The sequence below is a fragment of the Notechis scutatus genome, chromosome 7, assembly GCF_049901735.1.
Source record: "Notechis scutatus isolate UNSWTSFEM ecotype Mainland chromosome 7, rNotScu1.2, whole genome shotgun sequence".
Lineage (NCBI taxonomy): Eukaryota > Metazoa > Chordata > Lepidosauria > Squamata > Elapidae > Notechis > Notechis scutatus.
The window spans coordinates 13,997,359-14,016,939 of record NC_142015.1 but is presented as its reverse complement, the minus strand read 5'-3'; the positions used below and the strand labels follow the sequence as shown (position 1 = coordinate 14,016,939).

Genomic DNA, 19,581 nt, shown 5'->3' with positions numbered 1-19,581 from the left:
TCAACCATGCATCTTTTCAGGTGGCAGTAAAAAAGCTATTGCTATTTAAGTTCTGAACTCTGTTAATTTCTCTTTGTTTGAAGCCAGATTTTTCTTTTCCCTTTTTGCATTTCTATTTTTGACATGGGATTTTATTGTAAATGATGTTTCATGGCAGGTTTCTCTAAAGGTCACAAGGAATGTTGTTGTGCAACAGCATGACATGGTGGTGGGATGGTCCATTTCTGATGTCACACTAGCATCTAAAATAGTTACAATGGGGGAGGGGGTTGTATTATTATCATAATACTAACAAGGTTCTTTTTTGTGTCAGGAGCCAAAATAATTTGGCTGCCCTTTAGTAGCTACCTGACACAAGTCCTTTGCTGTTCTGCTTTCTTAAGCTGTCATTGGCAAGGCATAGGATGGTAGCCATATTTTCAATCTCTTTTAGTTTTAGATCAAATAACTGTGAAGACCTTTATTAATTCTACAAGGAACATTTCTCCTCAGTGGGAAGGAGAAAGTCAACTACCTAAACAGAAATCAGGTGTCAAGATAACTATTTTTCAAAATTATCTTCCTGGCTATTTTGTTTTGGGGCTGAAGGTAGGGAGTCTTAAGTATCCAAAAATATTGAACACAGAGTCAAATAAATACTTGTTTATTAGGGTTTACCACGTATAGTAGCAGTTTCAAAATTGATAGAGAACAGGACCTTATTCCTGGTCACCCCTTTAAAACTTCTAGAAGTAAGAAATAAACTTTTCTTTTTAGTAAGACAGTCTATTCATATATTATTGTTTTACTGTAGTTATAACAATTTTACTGATGTTTCTTCTTTTAATCATTTCTCTACAGTTCTCTTAATCCCTCAATATAATAAGAATTGACATTGTTCCCTGAAAATACGACTGACGCCCCCCCCAAAACAAGCCCTAGCTCAATTTTCACACCTTTGCCTACTATAAGCCCTACTCCAAAAATAACCCCCAGTTAAGCCCCCCACCCACCTTCTGGTTGTACAAGGTGGGACAAAGTGCAGGCATAAAAATCAAGGTAGGGTGACGGTGAGATGGAGCTGCCCTATATTCCCTGCACCTGCTTACCTTAGGAGTGCTGCAGTCAGATTTCTCATGCTCTGACACCTCTCACACCACTGCACAACTTCTTCTGCAACCACTTGCAGCGGCTCACGGCCTGACTCCATATGGCACATTGCAAAACACCGCAAGGCTCATTGAGCCGGTGCCACAGCTCATGGAAGAATTCCACAATTCAACAGTACAATGCACCCCACTGCCTCCTGCCATGAGCAGCGGCACTGGCACAACAAGCCACAGATCTGGCTGCGAGCGGCTGCAGAAGTTGGGCAGTGGCATGACAGGGAGGTGTGGCTGCAGTGGTCCTAGGTGAGCAAGTAATACATCCCCCGAAAATAAGACCTGGTGCTTATTTTGTGGCCGAAAAGAAAATAAGGGTCTTATTTTGGGGGAGAGGTGGTATTTGAAAATTGTTTACTAATAGTTTTAGTGTTGTTGTTGGCTGCTTTGAACTGGTGTTGATTTTTTGCAAGATGTATGTTTTAAATATATAAAGTTAAATGCCTGCCAATACAGTATACTCCTTGGTTCCATCCAAGCTCTTTGCATGACCTCATTTACTTTTTAAAAAAGGTTTTGATTTTTAAAACACGGAATGGGAGCTAGCTTGTTTCTAAAGAAAGCATCACTTTGAGGCAAATCTATATTTCCAGTAATATCTATAGACACAATGGGTTTAGAAGACCCAATATATTTCAGGTCAAAATAGGTAATGTGGAAAAATAAATGCCAGATATTTGCAAAACAATAATACATAGATACAAATATTCACATTTTAAATAAACAAGTTTGAACATACCTGTTCAAAAACACAAGGGCATTTCAAAATCCAATTCCCATCTCCATTATAGACATGTGCACTCACACAATAAATAAAAATATACCTCTCCCAAAGTTCAGCTTATTCAGAAAGGGAGGCAAATGCTAAAAGAAGGGTAAAGGATGAGGAAGATCCAGTGGTTGACTGACAAATTATGGCTTTCAGGACTCTAGAATATTAGCCCATCATTTCTGAAGGAGGCAGATCTTTCACAGACAAATGATGGTACAATGCTATTATCTGTTCCATCTGATGCTTAAATATTCCAGTAGAACACACCATGTTCAGCAAAGATGGAATGACTGGTTACCTTTGAGGACCATGATGACCAACTCTTGCTGGATGTGCAAGTCCTTAACTAGTCTTAACTTCCTTACCAGTCTAATGGGTATGCTCTCATGGGGGAATTAAGAGTCCTCTCATGGGGGAATTAAGAGAGTCTTAGAATACAAACAGGTCTTATCTCATATTATTAATGGCTCAGAGGTTCTTGCATCTTTTCTACCAAAGCTGCTCCTATGTTGGATTATGCCATGACAGAAAAAGTCAGTTGGGAATTCTTCTGTTCCCTTTTCTCAGTGGGTTGCCCTACAACAGTAGTCAGGTACACCTGGGTACAGAAGTTGGGGGTGAAAATGCCTGGACAATGGCCAATGACTTGTTCTGGCCAGAGAAGGACCTACATTAAAAATGCTCTGTGAAGTTACACATAACCCCAAGTCAGATCTTTCGGCAGTGGGCAGGAAAACACAGCACCCTTCAGATTCAGATTTCAGTGGCAATAATGTCCTCATAAGGGACATCAGTTCCATGGAGATCAAGATCTAAGGGGTCTTTACCATCCTCCCCAGCAGCCAGCTGCTGAAGCATCTTCTCCAGGTTTTGATTTCTTTTGTACAAATGAAGGTAGCTTTGCTGCAGCTGCTTCTGGTACTGGATCACTTTCTCTTTCTCCTCCTTCCAGGTTTGTCGTTCTTGCTGAAAGCTGACTGTGATCTGCTTGTTGCTGTCCTGTTCCTCCTGCAGTTCTTTTTTTAGCTTCTCTATTTCCCTCCACAGGACTTGGGCATCCTCCATTAGGCTTTTCTCAAGGCCCATGGAAACCACACCACATTTCATCTCCTCCCTGAGGATGGTCAGTTCAGTTCTCAACTCTGCAATCTCCTGTTCCAGCAAGTTCACTTTCTCCCTTAGTAGCTCTGACTCATTCTTCTTATGTTGGAGTTCATTCTCACATACCTCTAGTTCCATGGCTTTGGCATGCAACGAATCCTCCAAATCATGAATTTTAATCTCCAACAGTTCCATCTTGGCCCGGAGGTCCTTCATCTGAGCCTTCAGATTGAGGACCTCATTGGTCTTGCTGTTCAGCTCTGTCTGGGATTCTTTCAGTTGCTGTTTCAGGAGCGATATCTCACCGGACTTCTGACAAACCTATTAGGAAACATAAGACTAGAATCAGGATCACATCCAGATATCCACCTGCCAGAGATCTAGATTGTATTGCAATTCAGTCTGCTGCACACAGCAAAATGGGTGGTGCTAAGTATAGAGTATCTTTATTTCAGGTCAAAGACTGCTTCTCTTCATGGATCAATCATGAAGATGAAACTATCCTCGCAGGCAGCTGAGGGAACAATCTCATTGCATGAGAAGGTCTCTAAAATCAGAGAAAGAAACATAGATTGCTCATGCTAGAAAAAAATCATTCAAAGGAAACTTCCAATTTGTTTCACTTTTATCTAAAATATCACTGCAGATGTCAGCCTCAAGAATTCTTCCTAAAAAGTATATTCTGTCTTCTAACTATTGCATATCTGCTGCTATGCTAATTTACTTCTTTCGGCTGTCATGAAACGGTGGGAGGGGGGAATCTTGGAGGGAAGAAGGCAGGAGGTGTTTTGCATTCCTTTGCTGGGTTAGCAAGGGGAGGGGGGATTCTTTTCTTTAACTTTCCATTTCTTCGCTAGTCTCTGTCCCTTTTTGCGCAACTGCGAACTTTTATCAAAATATGTCAAGGTCAACTGACAATAGCCTCATCACCACCTGGAGATGACCACATGATCATATTCAGAAGTTTTAATTGGAAGAATCATCTGAACTTTGGGGGGTGGGAGCAATTCTATTCCTTTGTATATGTGTTCTACCCGCCAATTTCTTAGTTTCGGAATTGGCTCTGTCGTTTCCACTTTATCTTCCAGTAAAAGAATAATTCTGCTCTACACCATGGAGTCTGAGTATTTTTTTCTTGGGATTTAGAGGGAGCACAGTCTGACATTATTTCGAAACTCAACATCAACCCACCCGGAGAAAACAGCAACTTTTCTTCCGAGGGGGTTTCATCTCATATTGTCTCCAGCCAGCGATGAAGATGACCAGGGAGCTGCGGAGGGGCAGCCGATGCTACTACCAGAGATGCCGGCTGCTGACCTACTGGCCAACCTGACTCTGGAAGAAACCCCAGCTGAGATGCCCAGATGGTCGTTGGGGGTTGGTTGGAGAGATCTTGAAGACCCCCCTCCTCCCAGGATCACTGTAAGACGAAGAGGTGCGAGGGAACGGCTGTGGCAAGAGGGGGAGGAGATGGAATGCAGGCTGGATCAAGGCGGCAAATTCCTTATGGACGTTTCTGAAAAGCCCGGCACGGCTCCAAGGTATGAGGGGGAAGAGGGAGCAAGGTCAGCCCGGGGAAGTCGAGCTACCCCCACCCCCCTAGCCCAGCCTACGCCGGCGCAGCCGCCTGCCGCCGCCCAGGGAGCCCCAGCAATAGGTGTGGTTCCTGGAAGACGCCACCTGCCTCCCTTAGATGTGAAATTTGGAGGAAATCCCAGAGACTTGGGTTTTTTCCTGGTACAAGTTGGAAGTTATATGGCAGAATTTGAAAGGGAGTTCATTTCTGAAGCAGCCAAAGTGAGATGTGTTACCAGAACCCTGGAAGGGTTGGCAGCAGACTGGGTGGTGACTTTGTTCAATGATAACTCCCCCCAACTGCGAAACCTCAATGTTTTCATGACTGCATTGAGGAGAAGGTTTGAAGACCCCCTGGCAGAGAGAAGGGCTAGAATCAGAATGAAGACTCTAACCCAAGGGGGAAGATCGGTTACAGACTACACTCAAGAGTTCAGGCAGCTGGCATACCACCTCCGAGGTTGGTCCCAAGGGGCCCTAGTAGAAGCCTACAAAGATGGCTTAAATGAAGATGTATACCACATGTGCATCTCCCGAAGGGACCCACGTGATTTGCAGTCGTGGTACTTGCTGGCGGAAGAGGTGGATATTGATCTAACTCGAAGCAGATGCAGAGGAGGTCCAATCTGGAGAAAACCACTCCCCCCACGTTTCCGAGAGACCTCCACCTCCCAAAGGGGAGGGATGGTGGCAAGGGCCAAGACCACAGCCTGTTTCTGTTGCGGGAAGGAGGGCCACCGGATGGCGGATTGCCGGGTCAAGTCGGACCCACCAAAAACACGGGGCCCAGGGAGGAAGCCCGAAAACCCCTCAGCCAAGCCTTGCGAAACCGGGCTGAAGACGAGAGAGGTTGTAGAGGTCGCTTTTCAGGCAGGAGAGGAGCTGGGACCTCCAACCCCACTTGATGAGAGCAAGACCGACTCGGAAGATGACGTCCCGGTAAGTCCTAACCAAGGGCCCATGACCATCCCCATAAAGTTAAGGGAGCCTACCTCTGGGGCCGAGGGAGAGATGTTGGCCTTATTGGACTCGGGGTGCACGAGGTGCGTAATTAACATGAAAGTAGTTAAGGATCTGGGCATTGGACTGATAACTTTAAGAACGCCCATAGCTTTCTGTCAACTGGATGGATCTGTGGCGGGAGGTTGCCCAGCACGTTTTATAACGGAACCCTTAGAGATGACCATGGGAACTCACCGCGAGATCCTATGTTTTATTGTGGCCCCTGGGATGGAACAGCCTCTAATATTGGGATTACCCTGGCTTCGGAAGTGGAATCCCCAGGTGAACTGGAGAGAGGGGTGGATACGCATCCGCACCGATCGGCCACCGGAAGGGGAGGAGCAACACTATCCAGAAGGGGAGGAGAAATGCCATCCGAAACCGCAAGTGCCGGCCGAGGCAGCTTCCGCAGGGGCTCGAACGCGTGGAGGGGGAGGAGAAAATCCCAAGGAGTACTGGGACTTAAGAAAGGTGTTTAGTGAAGAGGCTTCCAACGAGCTCCCTCCCCATCGGTCAACCGATTGCAGTATTGAATTTCTACCGGGGTGACGCTCCCAAAACCGAAGCTGTATTCGATGACACCGGGGATCTGGAAGAACTGAGAGCGTTTATCGACAAGAACCTGAAGCGTGGTTTCATCACACCTGCCAGACCTCGAGTGGCGGCCCCTGTGATGTTCCGCGAGAAGAAACATGGTGCCAAACGCCTGGTGGTTGATTACAGAAACCTGAACGCAGTGTCTGTGGAGAACGTGTACCCCCTCCCTCTGATGAAGGACATGTTAGCCCACTTGGCAAAAGGGAAGATTTTCACAAAGTTGGACTTATGGGAGGCGACATCGAATCCGGATTAAAGAGGGGGACGAGTGGAAGACTGCAGTTCAACTGCCCGATGGGTTGTTTCCAGTTCAATGTTCTTCCTTTCGCCTACAGGGGCGCCTGCTGTTTTCATGCAAATGATCAATCAAGTGCTTCACGAACATTTATACAAAGGGGTTCTAGTCTACCTTGATGATATTCTCATCTACACGGAGACCAGAGACGAACATGTGAAATTGGTACGCTCTGTGTTGTACAAGCTGAGGGCAGCCAAATTGTACGCCAAACTGTCCAAGTGTGAGTTCCATCAAGAAAAAAATCGACTATTTGGGATATCGATCTCCCCGAGGGCATTGAGATGGACCCAGAGAAAGTGCGAGCTGTATTGGACTGGGCCCCACCGAGAACCCGTAAACAACTTCAAAGTTTTCTTGGATTTGCCAACTTCTATCGGCAATTCATCCCGTCTTTGCTAAAATAGCCATGCCCATCACCAACCTCCTGAAAACAAAGGGGGAATTAAAACCAAAGCCCAGCCAACCGTTGAATTGGACCATGGAGTGCCAAGCTGCATTTGAAAAGCTTAAAAGACTTTTTGCTGCAGAACCAGTACTGAAACACCCAGACATGGACAATAGCCTCATCACCACCTGGAGATGACCACATGATCATATTCAGAAGTTTTAATTGGAAGAATCATCTGAACTTTGGGGGGTGGGAGCAATTCTATTCCTTTGTATATGTGTTCTACCCGCCAATTTCTTAGTTTCGGAATTGGCTCTGTCGTTTCCACTTTATCTTCCAGTAAAAGAATAATTCTGCTCTACACCATGGAGTCCGAGTATTTTTTTCTTGGGATTTAGAGGGAGCACAGTCTGACAGCAGGCAACATATGGCAATTCAAAGGCTGTGACATCTCTGTTTTGGGAATTACATCTAGCATCACCATCATACGTCTTTGTTTTCTACTAAAACATTTTTAGACCGGTATTAATTTTAACTAAGGGAGCAGGATGGCTCAGAGTTTAAAGACGCTGAGCTTGCCAGCTGGAAAGCTGACAGTCTGGGTTCAAGACCTGAGCATCACATGAGCAGGTGAGCTCCCATCCTTGCCCCAACTCCTGCCCACCTAGCAGTTCGAAAGCATGCAAATGTGAGTATCGAAATAGGCACCACTTTGATGGGAAGGTAGCAGTGTTCTGTATATTATATATCCTTCAGCATATAGTCATGTTGGCCACATGACCACGGAAATGTCTTTGGACAATACTGCCTCCCTCAGCTAAGAAATGAAGATGAGTACAGCCTCCTAGAGTTGGGCATGATCAGACAGGGGAAACTTTTACATTTATCTTTAATTTTAACTAAACAATACAGAAGACTGGAACAGGTTTCCCCTTTACTAAAGTGCAGTAGAGTCTTACCTCCCACTGTGTTTCTTCTAGTGCAGGAGCAAAGGTGGTCTTCTCTTTCTCGTAGGTCCTCAGCTTGTTCTCCAGAAGGTCCTGCTCCTTCATCAAGTTGGACAGCTCCTCTCGCAGCTGCTTCTTCTCCTGCTGCAGCTGGAACACCTGCAGTTGCAAGAGTTGTTGCGCCCGCTGGTTCTTCTGTGATGTCTGCTTCAGTTTGCTGTTGCATTTCTGCTTCAACCCTTCCATCTCCTCCCGGCAACGCCTTTGCTTCTCTTCGTAGCTTTGGCAGGAGGTGATCTCTTTCTCTTCAAAGCTGCACTGGAGCTCCTGCAGTTCACCCTCCCGCTCCATCAGCTTCTGCTCCAGCTCCTGAATGGCGGACTCCTCTGTGGAGATGGGTGAACGAACACAAACATTGTTCTCAGTCATATGGGGATGAGTGGAAGACTTGCCCGGGTTGAGGATCTTGGTGCCCCCATCGGAGAAAGACAGAGCTTTCAAGCTCATCATGTTACTCTCCTGAAGGATGGCACACTGAGTAATGTTGTGAGCAGAGCCTCCAAATCGGCTAATGGGGCCAACAGGAGTAATCAAGGGGTCCAGCTGGTAGCTGCTGGCTGTACTGTGTGTAGGCAGGCTGGACATAGAGTTTCTCCCCGAGTCTGAAAGTCCTCCAGAACAAAGAGCATGCTTACTCTCCAGATCTTTGGCTTTGTCTTGGGTTGGGAACTGCTGAGCAGCATTGCTGTGATCAGGAGAAGAATGGAGAACTGTATTTGAGTGAGGGATAACTGATTTGAAAGCAGTGGCCCTTGCCACACTCTTCTCTGTAGCCTGGGGAGAAGGAGAAAATAGTTAATGCAATTTCCTCTATGTGACCAGTTGCTTAGCAATGGTTTGAAGTTACAATGGCCTTTCCTAAGAGTACTTCCAACCCAATTTTGAAGCTATGATGGTCAACCCTGCCGACTCCAGTCACATGCAACTGCACTGAATTTATGGCTATTTGTAGAGTTCCACAGCCATGTGACCATGTTTGTTAAAGGAATATTTCTGATTTTTGAAAAAAATGGCCTATGGAGAACTACTGGTTCATTTAACAAATATGGTGTTTGCTCACCAACCACACAAAAAAGTTCACAAAATCAGGTTGATCACATGGGTGATCTGATTTACGGCCATCACAAATTATGACCATGATAGACAGGCACCATTATGGTTGTAACTTGAGGACTACCTGTACTACCACTGGTTTCCTACGTGTTAAAAACAGGTGGTGCTTGATTTTGATTGGATGAGAATGGGGAAGCACTGCTGTTTTCTTTTGCATTTTTAATTTTTTCATCCTTACATTTTTGAAAGTTTTCCCCTCCAGCCCTTTATACCTCAAATCCTGTTTGTAGACTTCTCAAATGAAGCAGTTGTTGTGTTTACACAGCATGCTGGGCCAAGTAATTTTAAAAGTTTTTTTAACTGCCTAGAATATTATATTTGAATCTAGCCCATCTATTTAAATTAAAGATTCAGATTATACAAATTCAGAAAACTAGTTAATTCAATAGTCAGCTTGTGTTGTTTGAATGACTGACTGACCCATGGGATAAATATGAGGATATTACCACATCATAATTTGATTAAAAAGACCAAAAGAGGTCCTTATACAGAGGCTGCCCTTAATATAGTTTGAAGAGTAAAGACTACAATTTTTTTTTAATGTTGATATGGCCACTTTAGGTCATATAGTTTCCATATGCGTCTTCAAAATACTTGGAAATTGGTTTTCCAATCAAGCTGATTAACGAGGGCTCTGAAGTCTACAGAAGGGATGGGAGACCCTGGAGTCTTACATATGTTTGGGCTACCAATTTCCTGCTCCTTAATTATAGTGATCAAGTTTAACAACTCACTAGTTCCAGCTGATTGGAACCTGGCTTCAGTTTGGAGGGTGTTGGGGTACCATAATCCACACTACTTGTCCCAGCCTGACCTTCCAGCTCACCACCGGAGAGTGGTGCATAGTCTGTTCGGTGTGCCTTCTGGTTCACTTTGATGTAAAAGAAGTCCTCGTTCTTATTGCCTTTGGAGCTGGACTTATTGCCTTTGTGGCCAGTTTCTTGAGAGAAGCTGAACTTCAGCAGACCATCAGAGTACCTGTTCAGCTTCTTCAGCTGGGATGACTTACGCAGCTTGTACTGAGAAGCCCGACAATGCTTACTGTGGAAGTTGTGTCCAGAGATAAGGCTACTGACACTTCCCATGATTATAACCTTGAATAGAGAAGGAAAGAGACTGTCCGAGGGATATTGTCCAAGGACTGGTTTTTACAAGGCTGGCCTGACTGATGGGAGGCAAGGGTGGTGTGGTCATAGCCAAAGTCTTGCTGTGCCAAAAAGCCGCAATCCTGAGAGGATAAGAAAAGAACATGAAACTAAATGAGAAAAAGGCAGCTAATAACTCTCCTTAAAAACAAGACACTGTGGACTTGCCTGAAGTTAGGATAGAAATTGCAATGCCTTCAAGCAAGAGTAAAATGATTGCAAATTTGTAAATTCAGCAGGCTAAATGATGAAAAATAATAAGAAAGTGATGGAACCCACAGAATCCTATTCAATTGTGGTCTACAACAGTGATGGGGAGCTACTGGAGCACTTAAAAGTTTTAAGTCGGTAACACCTGGAAGTACCAAAGGTTGTTTCAAAAGGCAATTGGACTTTGTTTTTCCTTGAAGATTACATGCTTCTCATCCAAGAAGATTCTTCAATCCTGACACTTCAGAACCTACTTCACTTTAGTCAGAACTGAAGAAGCTTTTTGGATGAGAAGCGAAACATCTTTAAGACAGTGGTGGAATTCAATTTTTTTTACCACTGGTTCTGTGGGAGTGGCTTGATGGGTGCGCTTTGCATGCATGCATGCAGAGGGTTTGCTACTAACCTTCTCCTGCAATCCTGCACTCTCCCTGTGTCTTCAACAGCTGACGCGCAGCAATCCACTGTGTTGTGTGAAGCAGCTGAGCTTCAAAACCAGGAAAAAAACGTCAGAATACAGATGGGGCAGATGGGCCCAGCAGCTGATTGTCAGAGTGGACTGGTTTGCTCACAGATGATCCTCAGAGCTACCGGTTCAGCTAAACTGGTAGAATACCACCACTGCTTTAAGGAAAAGTCTAGTTGTCTTTTAAAGCACCTTTGGGACAACCATGACCTGGATGACAGAAAATATCCAGACATTTAACAACTGGTAGGTTCTTATCCCTGGTGGGCAATAATAGTTTCTGCATACATGTCTCCTGCCATGAAGCAACTCTTTAAAAAAGTATTTCAGGCCACCATATTATTTTTTTATCAATTCTTTAATTTATTAGATTTATATTCTACTTGGGCTATTGGTCTGAGCTCTGAGCTTGGCAGTTTGGTTGCAAACATTTCATCACCATTCAAGGAGACATCGCCAGTGTGCTTTGAATTGTGCTCGTCTGTCAGAGCACTGGTCTTTAAATGCCTTTTTTTTTTTTTTTTAAAACAGTTTTATTAATTTTAACAACAGACAAAAACACATAAAACATGAAAACATCATCCTTTCCTTCATGAGTTTACAGACAGTGTATCGGTTGGTTTACCACTTTTTTTTGTGCATCCATTTCATAGTCTCCATTGTAATTATATTACATAATAGCTCATATTATCAATCAACAATTATATAGCCTGATATCATTATTAAACAATCATTTGACTATAATTTATTAATTCATACTTTAACGAGATAACTATAGTTTACTTAATTTATTTTATAGCAAATCATAAAGTCATACCAAGTCTATCTTAGTAAAATTTTATAAAGATAGTATCAAAGAAAAAAAGGAAATATGTATTCATTGTTTCCTAAAGTTCTAAATATTCTATTATTATATTTTATTATCTAGCCATTGATAGAAAAGGTCCCAAATTTCATAAAATTGTTTATCTTCTTGTTCTCTAATTTCAAATGTCAATCTACTCATTTCAGCACATTCCAATATTTTCTTAATAATTTCTTCCTGTGATGGTATTTTCTCACTCTTCCAATTTTTAGCAAATACAATCCTAGCCGCTGTCAACACATTTACAATCAAATATTTCAAATTTTTATTGTATGTATCAGGTAAGATTCCCAATAAAAAAATCTCTGGTTTTAAATCTATATGTTTCTTTGTCATTTTTTCCAACCATATGCGAATTTTAGTCCAATATTTTCTAGCATCCTCACAAGTCCACCACATATGGTAATATGAGCCAGGTATCTGATGACATTTCCAGCATTTTTCAGATTTATTCTTGAACATTCTTGCTATTCTTGTCGGGGGGGAAATGCCACCTGTAAAACATCTTATACAGATTCTCTTTATATGCTGTTGACATTGTCATTTTATAATTTTGAGACCACAATTTTTGCCATTTCTCTAAATCAATCCCATATCCAAAATTCTTCCCCCAAGCAATCATAGTTTCTTTAACTTGTTCTTCCTCTAGTTTAATTTCCAGTAAATAACCATATAATTTTTTAATCACTTTTTCATCAATACCTGTCAAAATCTTATCTAAGTCAGTCAATTTATCATAAAATCCCTTTATTTTAGAATCTTTAACATACCTTGAGTGTATTTGCGCATATGAAAACCAATTCATCTTTATACCTTGTTCCTCTAGTTTTTGTATAGATTTAAGTTCACCCTTTTCATCCAATATTTTCCCCATATCTAACTGTTTGTTCCTTCTTGTATGTTATAGGATAAGAAAAGCTTCAATAGTTGATAACCAAACTGGGATTTTCAAATAACATTGTCTCTTAATTTTCTCCCAGTTTAACCATAAGGGAACTAAATCGCAGGGCTATTTAAATGCCTTTTATGATGCAAATTAGTGTAGATGTTGTTTGTTTGCTACTTCTGAGTCATGGTCTGACTTTGGACTGTTTGATTGGCTAGCTGTTATTACTGAGGCATGGTCTTTGGTTTTAAGTACCGTCTGTGTGATGTAAATTAGTGCTGTTTGTTCGGAAACTGCTGCGTCATGGTTCGGTCTGTTTGAATGGCTAGTTGTTGTTACACACAGTCATGGTCCGATTTTCTTATGAACTGATGGATTGTGATTTTGGTATTGTGTAGTGGGGGCATTTGTTCTTTAAAGCACTTTAGACAGCGAGCAATCTTGTTCGTGGACTGGATCGATGTCAATATTTATTGACTGGTTTTCCACCAATAAGTCAATAAACAGACATATTGGTGGCAAACATCACACAGACGGTATTTAAAACCAAAGACTATGCCTTAGTAACAACAACCAGCCAATCAATCAAACAGTCCAAAGTCAGACCATGATTCAAAAGTAAAGTAGCCAAACAAACATCTACACTAATTTGCATCACATAAAAAAGCATTTAAAGACCAGTGCTCTGACAGATGAGCACAATTCAAAGTGCACTGATGATGTCGAATGGTGATGAAATGTTTGCAAACAAATTGCCAAGCTCGGAGCTCAGACCAACAGCCAAGCTACCAACCCGAGCTACTTATATTAAAATACATTTCAACATCCCACTTGCCTATGACTAAGGTAAAGAACTAATCACTGAGTGCAGGATATGTATCATGAAGCATACTCTCTCTGCATATCTAGGGAGGGCTAGTAAAGATTTCGTTCTGCAGACCTGAAGAGCTGAAGATAACGCTCATGGGCCTGTATAGCACTGAACTTTGGAAAGAACTTAGTGAAGCATGGTTCTGCATATTAAATACTATTGCATGTTATTTCTCTCAGGGAAGAGAAAAGGAGTCCATTGGAAGTGATGGAGGACCATATCAGTCAATATAGACCATACTGAACCAGGGCTGCGGTAGCACAAGAGCTGTGGTGGTGCAGTGATTAGAATGCGGTATTGCAGGCTGACTATGCCCACTGCCAGGAGTTCGATTCTGATTGGTTCAAGATTGACTCAGCCGTCCATCCTTCCAAGATCAGTAAAAAGAGGATCCAGATTGTTGGGGCCACTGTAGAGAGGTCTGTAAAGCACAGAAGTTCAAGTTCCAAGGAGATAAGCACAGGTATAGGAGCAAACAATCAGAACAGAGGACAGTCTCAAGCAGAAGCTTTATTGTTAGTCACCTGTTTTACAAGAATCTCACTAGATTGAATGCATTCCCCTGGGAATGGTCAGATAAGTGATTTTTGGATGAGGTCAGGCCTGTGCTGCTTGAAGGGACTCTAAGCTTGGCCCCCTCTTAACAGCACCCTCCAAGTCTAGCTGGAAATTCCACCAAGATAACCACACTTGACCATTGCTTTCTGCCACTGAAACTACACTTCCATCCTTCAGTGTGATAAAAGATGCTGCCTATGAAAGATTCATAAATGAATCTTTAATCAATCTATAAATGCAATGAGTTTGTGATAGGCAATATGTAGTTCAATCCATGAGGTGAACTATCTTGGGCTAGCACTCATCATAAGGCAGATTCATGAATTCATATAGAATACAAATGTTTTGCAAGGCAGATAATACATAATATTGATGGACTTCCATGGGGGGAAGTAGCCCAAGGATCATGTAGACACATTAGCCATATTTGCAATTAACATGTAATTTTTTTAAAAAAAAAGCAAACAAGCAAAATGAGAGGGGCTGATAACAATCAGGTAATTTCAAGAAGGAGATGGGGCATTGAACCGTTTTCCTCCAGCAGAAACAATTTCCCCCAGCTTTTTGAATTTTTTGTTTTTGTTTCAATAGATCTTGTAAGCTGGGCTCAACCAAGTTAATAATCCCCTTGCTTTCCTTATATTTTCCTGCACTTTTTTGACCTATCTCAACTACTGAAGTGGGACCTAATTACAAATAATGTCTGGAGGAGCGATCTTGAATGCAAGTGGTATGAAAAGCACACAGTATGTTATTATCATTCTCATAGTTCAGAAAATGCTTGGAGCACAGGTAATATTATTTTCTTGGGGTGAAAAAGATAGTGTTCCTTGCAATTCCAACGTGTCTTGGCCTGAAAGTAGAGGAATGTATTTTTCCTGATGCATACGTAGAAATCTGGAACTGATGCTACCATTACATGGTGATGGATCATTAATGTGCCCAAAACTAACTACTTTAGGTTCCCTAGTTTTTGCTGGCCATGGAGGTGAAAATTGAGTGGTCCTATCTTCCTAGTGGATTCTTAACCTGCTTTCTCCACAGAAGCAACATTCAAGTTCCAAGGAGATAAGCACAGGTAGAAAATATGAGCTTCCTCCTCTTCCTCCTCCTCCTCCATGCCTTCATCCACCTCCAGTTAGAAAACAAACATTTTCCAGCCAAGCAGCTGCAGAGGTCTGTGTGGGAGAGAACAAAGATTGCATGGAGACTTAAAGGAAAAGGGTATCTGCGACTGATGGCAGAAATAACATTATGTAGAGGAAATGGCAGGGCACAGATTCTGCTCGCCCACTTGTGAAGACAGGTTTTCAGCTTCCAACCCAACCCAAGCCTCTGTTCTGCTTTTCACTGCTGCCAATTAGCAGATTCTAATAGATAGTTCCCTTTAATCTTCAAGTAACCAAATGCTCCATGAAGTCTAAAAATGCATGCAGGCAACGAATGGTCTGGAAAGCATCCACCAGGATTGCAAGAAGGTCCTGGGGAAAAAGGATAGATCTGTTAGGCTTTCAGCTGAACAAAGGCATGGAGATAATTTTGAATGGATGGACATATTTTTGAGTTGGATGGAGAAGAAAATAAAGCTGGAATGCTGGATTGGGTAATTCTTCATTGGGGATGTTGAAAAAGCAACAAAATTTGGCTTTAGTCAGCCAGCCACATCAATTATTTTATAAATGCTTCATTACGTCAAAATGCATACACAGCAAATATTTATATAGAAACCAATATGTATCACTCAATTAAGAGGCAACTTTGGCTATGCTGAAATCATTTGTTTATTCCTCTTAATATCTGGCTTGCTTCTCATAATACTGGTTATGGGCTTTCAGGGTTGATAGCCTTCCTTTTATTTGGATTTGTTTTATATTTTGTTTTTTAAGTTGTATAAATATATGTTAAGATTTTATGCTATACAAAAAAGCCTAGCATAGAAACGAAAAAGAGATGCATATCTACACAATGAACAAAATGCAGCCTGGTACACTTGGGATAAAGATAGTCCTTGACTTATGATCACAACTGGGATCAGGATTTCCACTGCTAAGTAAATCATGCCTGATTTTACAACCTTTTTTGTCACATTAGTGAGCGAATCACTGCAATTCTTAAGCAAATCCAGCTTCCCCGTTGATTTTGCTTCTTGGAAGCAGCTGGGAAGGTCAGAAATACCAATCACGTAACCCTGGGATGCTCAACCATCATAAATATATGCCAGTTGCCAAATGTCCTACTTCTGACATGACCATGGAATGCTGAAATGGTTGCAAGCCACTTTTTCAATGCCATTGGAACTTTGAATGGTTGCAAGTCGAGGACTACCGTACAACATATGCTGCCTTTCAAGAGACTCTTCCACTCCCCTCCCCCCATATACAATTCTATCTTTCCTACCACGGAGATGACCTATGCTGGTTTCAGATACCATAGCAATAGCAATAGCACTTAGACTTAAATACCACTTCACAGTGCTTTACAGCCCTAAGTGGTTTACAGGGTCAGCATATTGCCCCCAACAATCTGGATCCCCATTTTACTGACCTTGAAAGGAAGGAAGGCTGAGTCAACCTTTAGCCAGTGAGAATCAAACTGCTGACAGTTGGCAGAATTAGCCTGCAATACTGCATTCTGACCACTGCGCTACCACAACCATGTTGTCTTTCTACTCCGGAACAGATATGGTTCTTTTTCTTCCAGTCTTTTTCTTTTTTTAATAATGGTGGACTTTAAACATTACACAATATGGCTTGGCCCGATTGGTGGGATGAAATTCAATTAGACAGAAACTTGTTCATTAACTGGAGTGAAGAGCAAGTGGATGGTTGCTTTGTGCCATCTGCTTGAGGGACTGGCGAATCTCCAGGCGGTGGAATATTGACCTTCAAGAGTGGTCCAGAATCTGGAGAACGGTAAAGGAAATGGGACACAGCCCAGTTATTAGAATGCAAATGGGAAAGGATGGCATGTGGGCATCCATGGGCCACTTCTGCCCCAGAGTAACAAACAATGCTCAGATTTGCAAGCATTTTTTCCTTGCCTGGCAGGCAAACACAGGCTGGCTCTTAGCATATGGGAGTCTTGCAACTCGAGAGGCACTAATGCCAGGAAAGCACCTGGCAGTGGAGCAAGCCAGTTATTACAAAAGGGGAAGGCCTGGAACCATTCTCTGGGTTTCAAGACGAGAACTGCCTCCAGCTGGATGAGCCTTAACAAGATATTAAAGAGCTTGTTAACTAAATTAATCAATGGGGGAGGGGAGGGGAACAGGATAATGGGGGCATATGAGGGACTTGTTAGAAGGTCACTGGAAGCCCCACTGCTCATTTTTGTGCAGCATCACAAATGCCAGAATGCTGATATCTCCCCAACTGGAATGACACATATAGAGTAGAATTTCAGGGCAGATGTCCTGTGTCTCACTCAGAGATTTTGAGGGATTTTGCTTGCTTAGAGAATCAGCTTATATTACATTTTGCAGTTAATGAAGTAATAACCATTAGCATCTCAAAGGGAGAAGATGCAAAACCATGAACTGCAAGCTATTAAACTTAGATGACTGAGTGGGAACATTTTGAGAGAGCTCATTTTCCCTCTGGCTCCAGCAAAGGGGTAATGAGTGGGCTTAGAAGGCTTTGTTGGAAAATGAAAAGACCCATTTATTCCCAACTGATTATCTTTCTTGCCAATATAGGCAGTCCTTGAGTTACAACCACAATTGAGCCCCAAATTTATGTAGTTAAGTGAAACATTTGTTCGGTGAGTTTGCCCCATTTTATGACATTTCTTGCCTCAGTTGTGAAGTCAATCACTGTATTTGTTAAGTTAGTAACATGGTTGTTAATTGAATTCCCCATTGACTTTGCTTGTCAGAAGTTCACAAAAGGGAATCACATGACCCCGGGACATTGCACCCGTCATAAATATGAACCAGCTGCCAAGCATCTAAATTTTGATCATATGACCATGGGGATGCTGCAATGGCTGTAAGTATGAAACATGGTCATAAGTCACCTTTTCAGTGCCACTGTTACTTTGAATAGTAACTAAATAAAAAAATTTTTTTCCTTTATTCCTTATTTCCAAGGGCACTTCAACATACCTATTCAAATTTACCTCATTCTGTAAACTCTTGTTAAAATTAAGTGGGCAACATCACCACCAAATTGGTCCTATGCTTGCACAGAAAAAGCACTACGCAATCTAAAACTATCTCTATCTATTGGACCAGACGGAATATGTGCCTACTTCTTAAAAAAGCTATCCACTGCCATAGCAGAACCTCTAAGCATAATCTTTGAAAAATCTTTCAGGATCAGCTCCTTGCCTAACCTATGGTCACAAGCCACGGTCATCCCCATCTTCAAAAAGGGAGACCCCAGCCTTGTTGAAAATTACAGACCAATCTCCTTATGCTGCGTCACCTGTAAAGTCATGGAATCAATTATGAACCAATCCATTATCCTCCACTTAGAGACAAACAACCTACTCTCCAATAAACAATTTGGTTTCAGAAAAAAACTATCCTGTAATCTGCAACTCTTACACTGCAAAAACATATGGACTATACAATTCAATCAGGGCAAAGCAATAGACGCAATTTACATAGACTTCTGTAAAGCCTTTGATTCAGTGGTACACGACAAGCTACTCCTAAAACTAAAATCTTATGGTATCTCTGGACACCTACATAACTGGATAGAAGCGTTCCTGTCAAACAGAGAACAAATGGTCAAAATTGGGAATGTCCTATCAAATTCTGTACCTGTCAATAGTGGTGTCCCCCAAGGCAGTGTTCTAGGACCAACTCTCTTCATACTCTACATAAATGACCTCTGTGATCATATTAAGAGCAACTGCGTTCTCTTCACTGATGATGTAACGCTGTTCAATACCACAGACAATACTGATACCCTTCAAAAAGATCTTGACTATGTATCAGAATGGTCAAACAAATGGCAACTTCAAATCTCAACAAATAAATGCTCTGTCTTACATATTGGCAAAAAAATATATCAGAAAATAAAATACAAGCTGAATAGTCAAGACCATGCCACAGAATAAATGGGAATACATTTGGCATCAGAGCTGGCAAAAACAAAAAATAGCAGGGGAATGCTTCAGCTCCTTTGGACACTTAATAGCCAACCTCAAACGACCATGTGGGAAAAGAATGACAAAGGCTGTCATTCAGAAAACTAAGTAGGATCAGACAAACAAAAAGAGAGGGAGCTTGTATTGTCTGGCACCATATGAGTAAAATAGTTAACCAGTGCAAGACTGTCTGTGGCATCCATACAATTGTTTTGTAAATGGTCATTGTTGGTAAATATTGTTGGTGTTTCCCCAAAAGTAAGACCTGGTTTTGTTTTGTTTTTTGCTCCAAAAGATGCATTAGGGCTTATTTTAAGGGAAGCACCATATGAGGGTAATGGCGAGGGATTAGCTCCCGCCTCCCTGGCCCTGGTCCAATCAGGAGCCCCACCCTGAAGTGCACACAAGCAGCAAGCGCAAGGGGGCCAATGGTGTCCGGCAGCAACTGCTGTAGCCCACACAGTGCAGATGAGTCTGAGCATTGCAACCGC

General features: G+C 42.3%; 1 protein-coding gene across 3 annotated transcripts in view; it reads right to left on the bottom strand.

Moving 5' to 3' along the window:
- Positions 1-627: 627 nt before the first annotated feature.
- Positions 628-19,581, bottom strand: part of LZTS1 (leucine zipper tumor suppressor 1) — a 50,955-nt gene continuing 32,001 nt past the window's right edge. For all 3 annotated transcript variants that reach the window (XM_087969988.1, XM_087969987.1, XM_026671358.2), the window contains exons 2-4: positions 9,730-10,223; positions 7,835-8,656; positions 628-3,336 (exon numbers count right to left, since the gene is read on the bottom strand). In XM_087969988.1, coding sequence (XP_087826114.1) covers positions 2,668-3,336; positions 7,835-8,656; positions 9,730-10,080 — 1,842 coding nt within the window. In that variant the 5' untranslated portion in view covers positions 10,081-10,223 and the 3' untranslated portion in view covers positions 628-2,667. The remainder of the gene's footprint in view (positions 3,337-7,834; positions 8,657-9,729; positions 10,224-19,581) is intronic.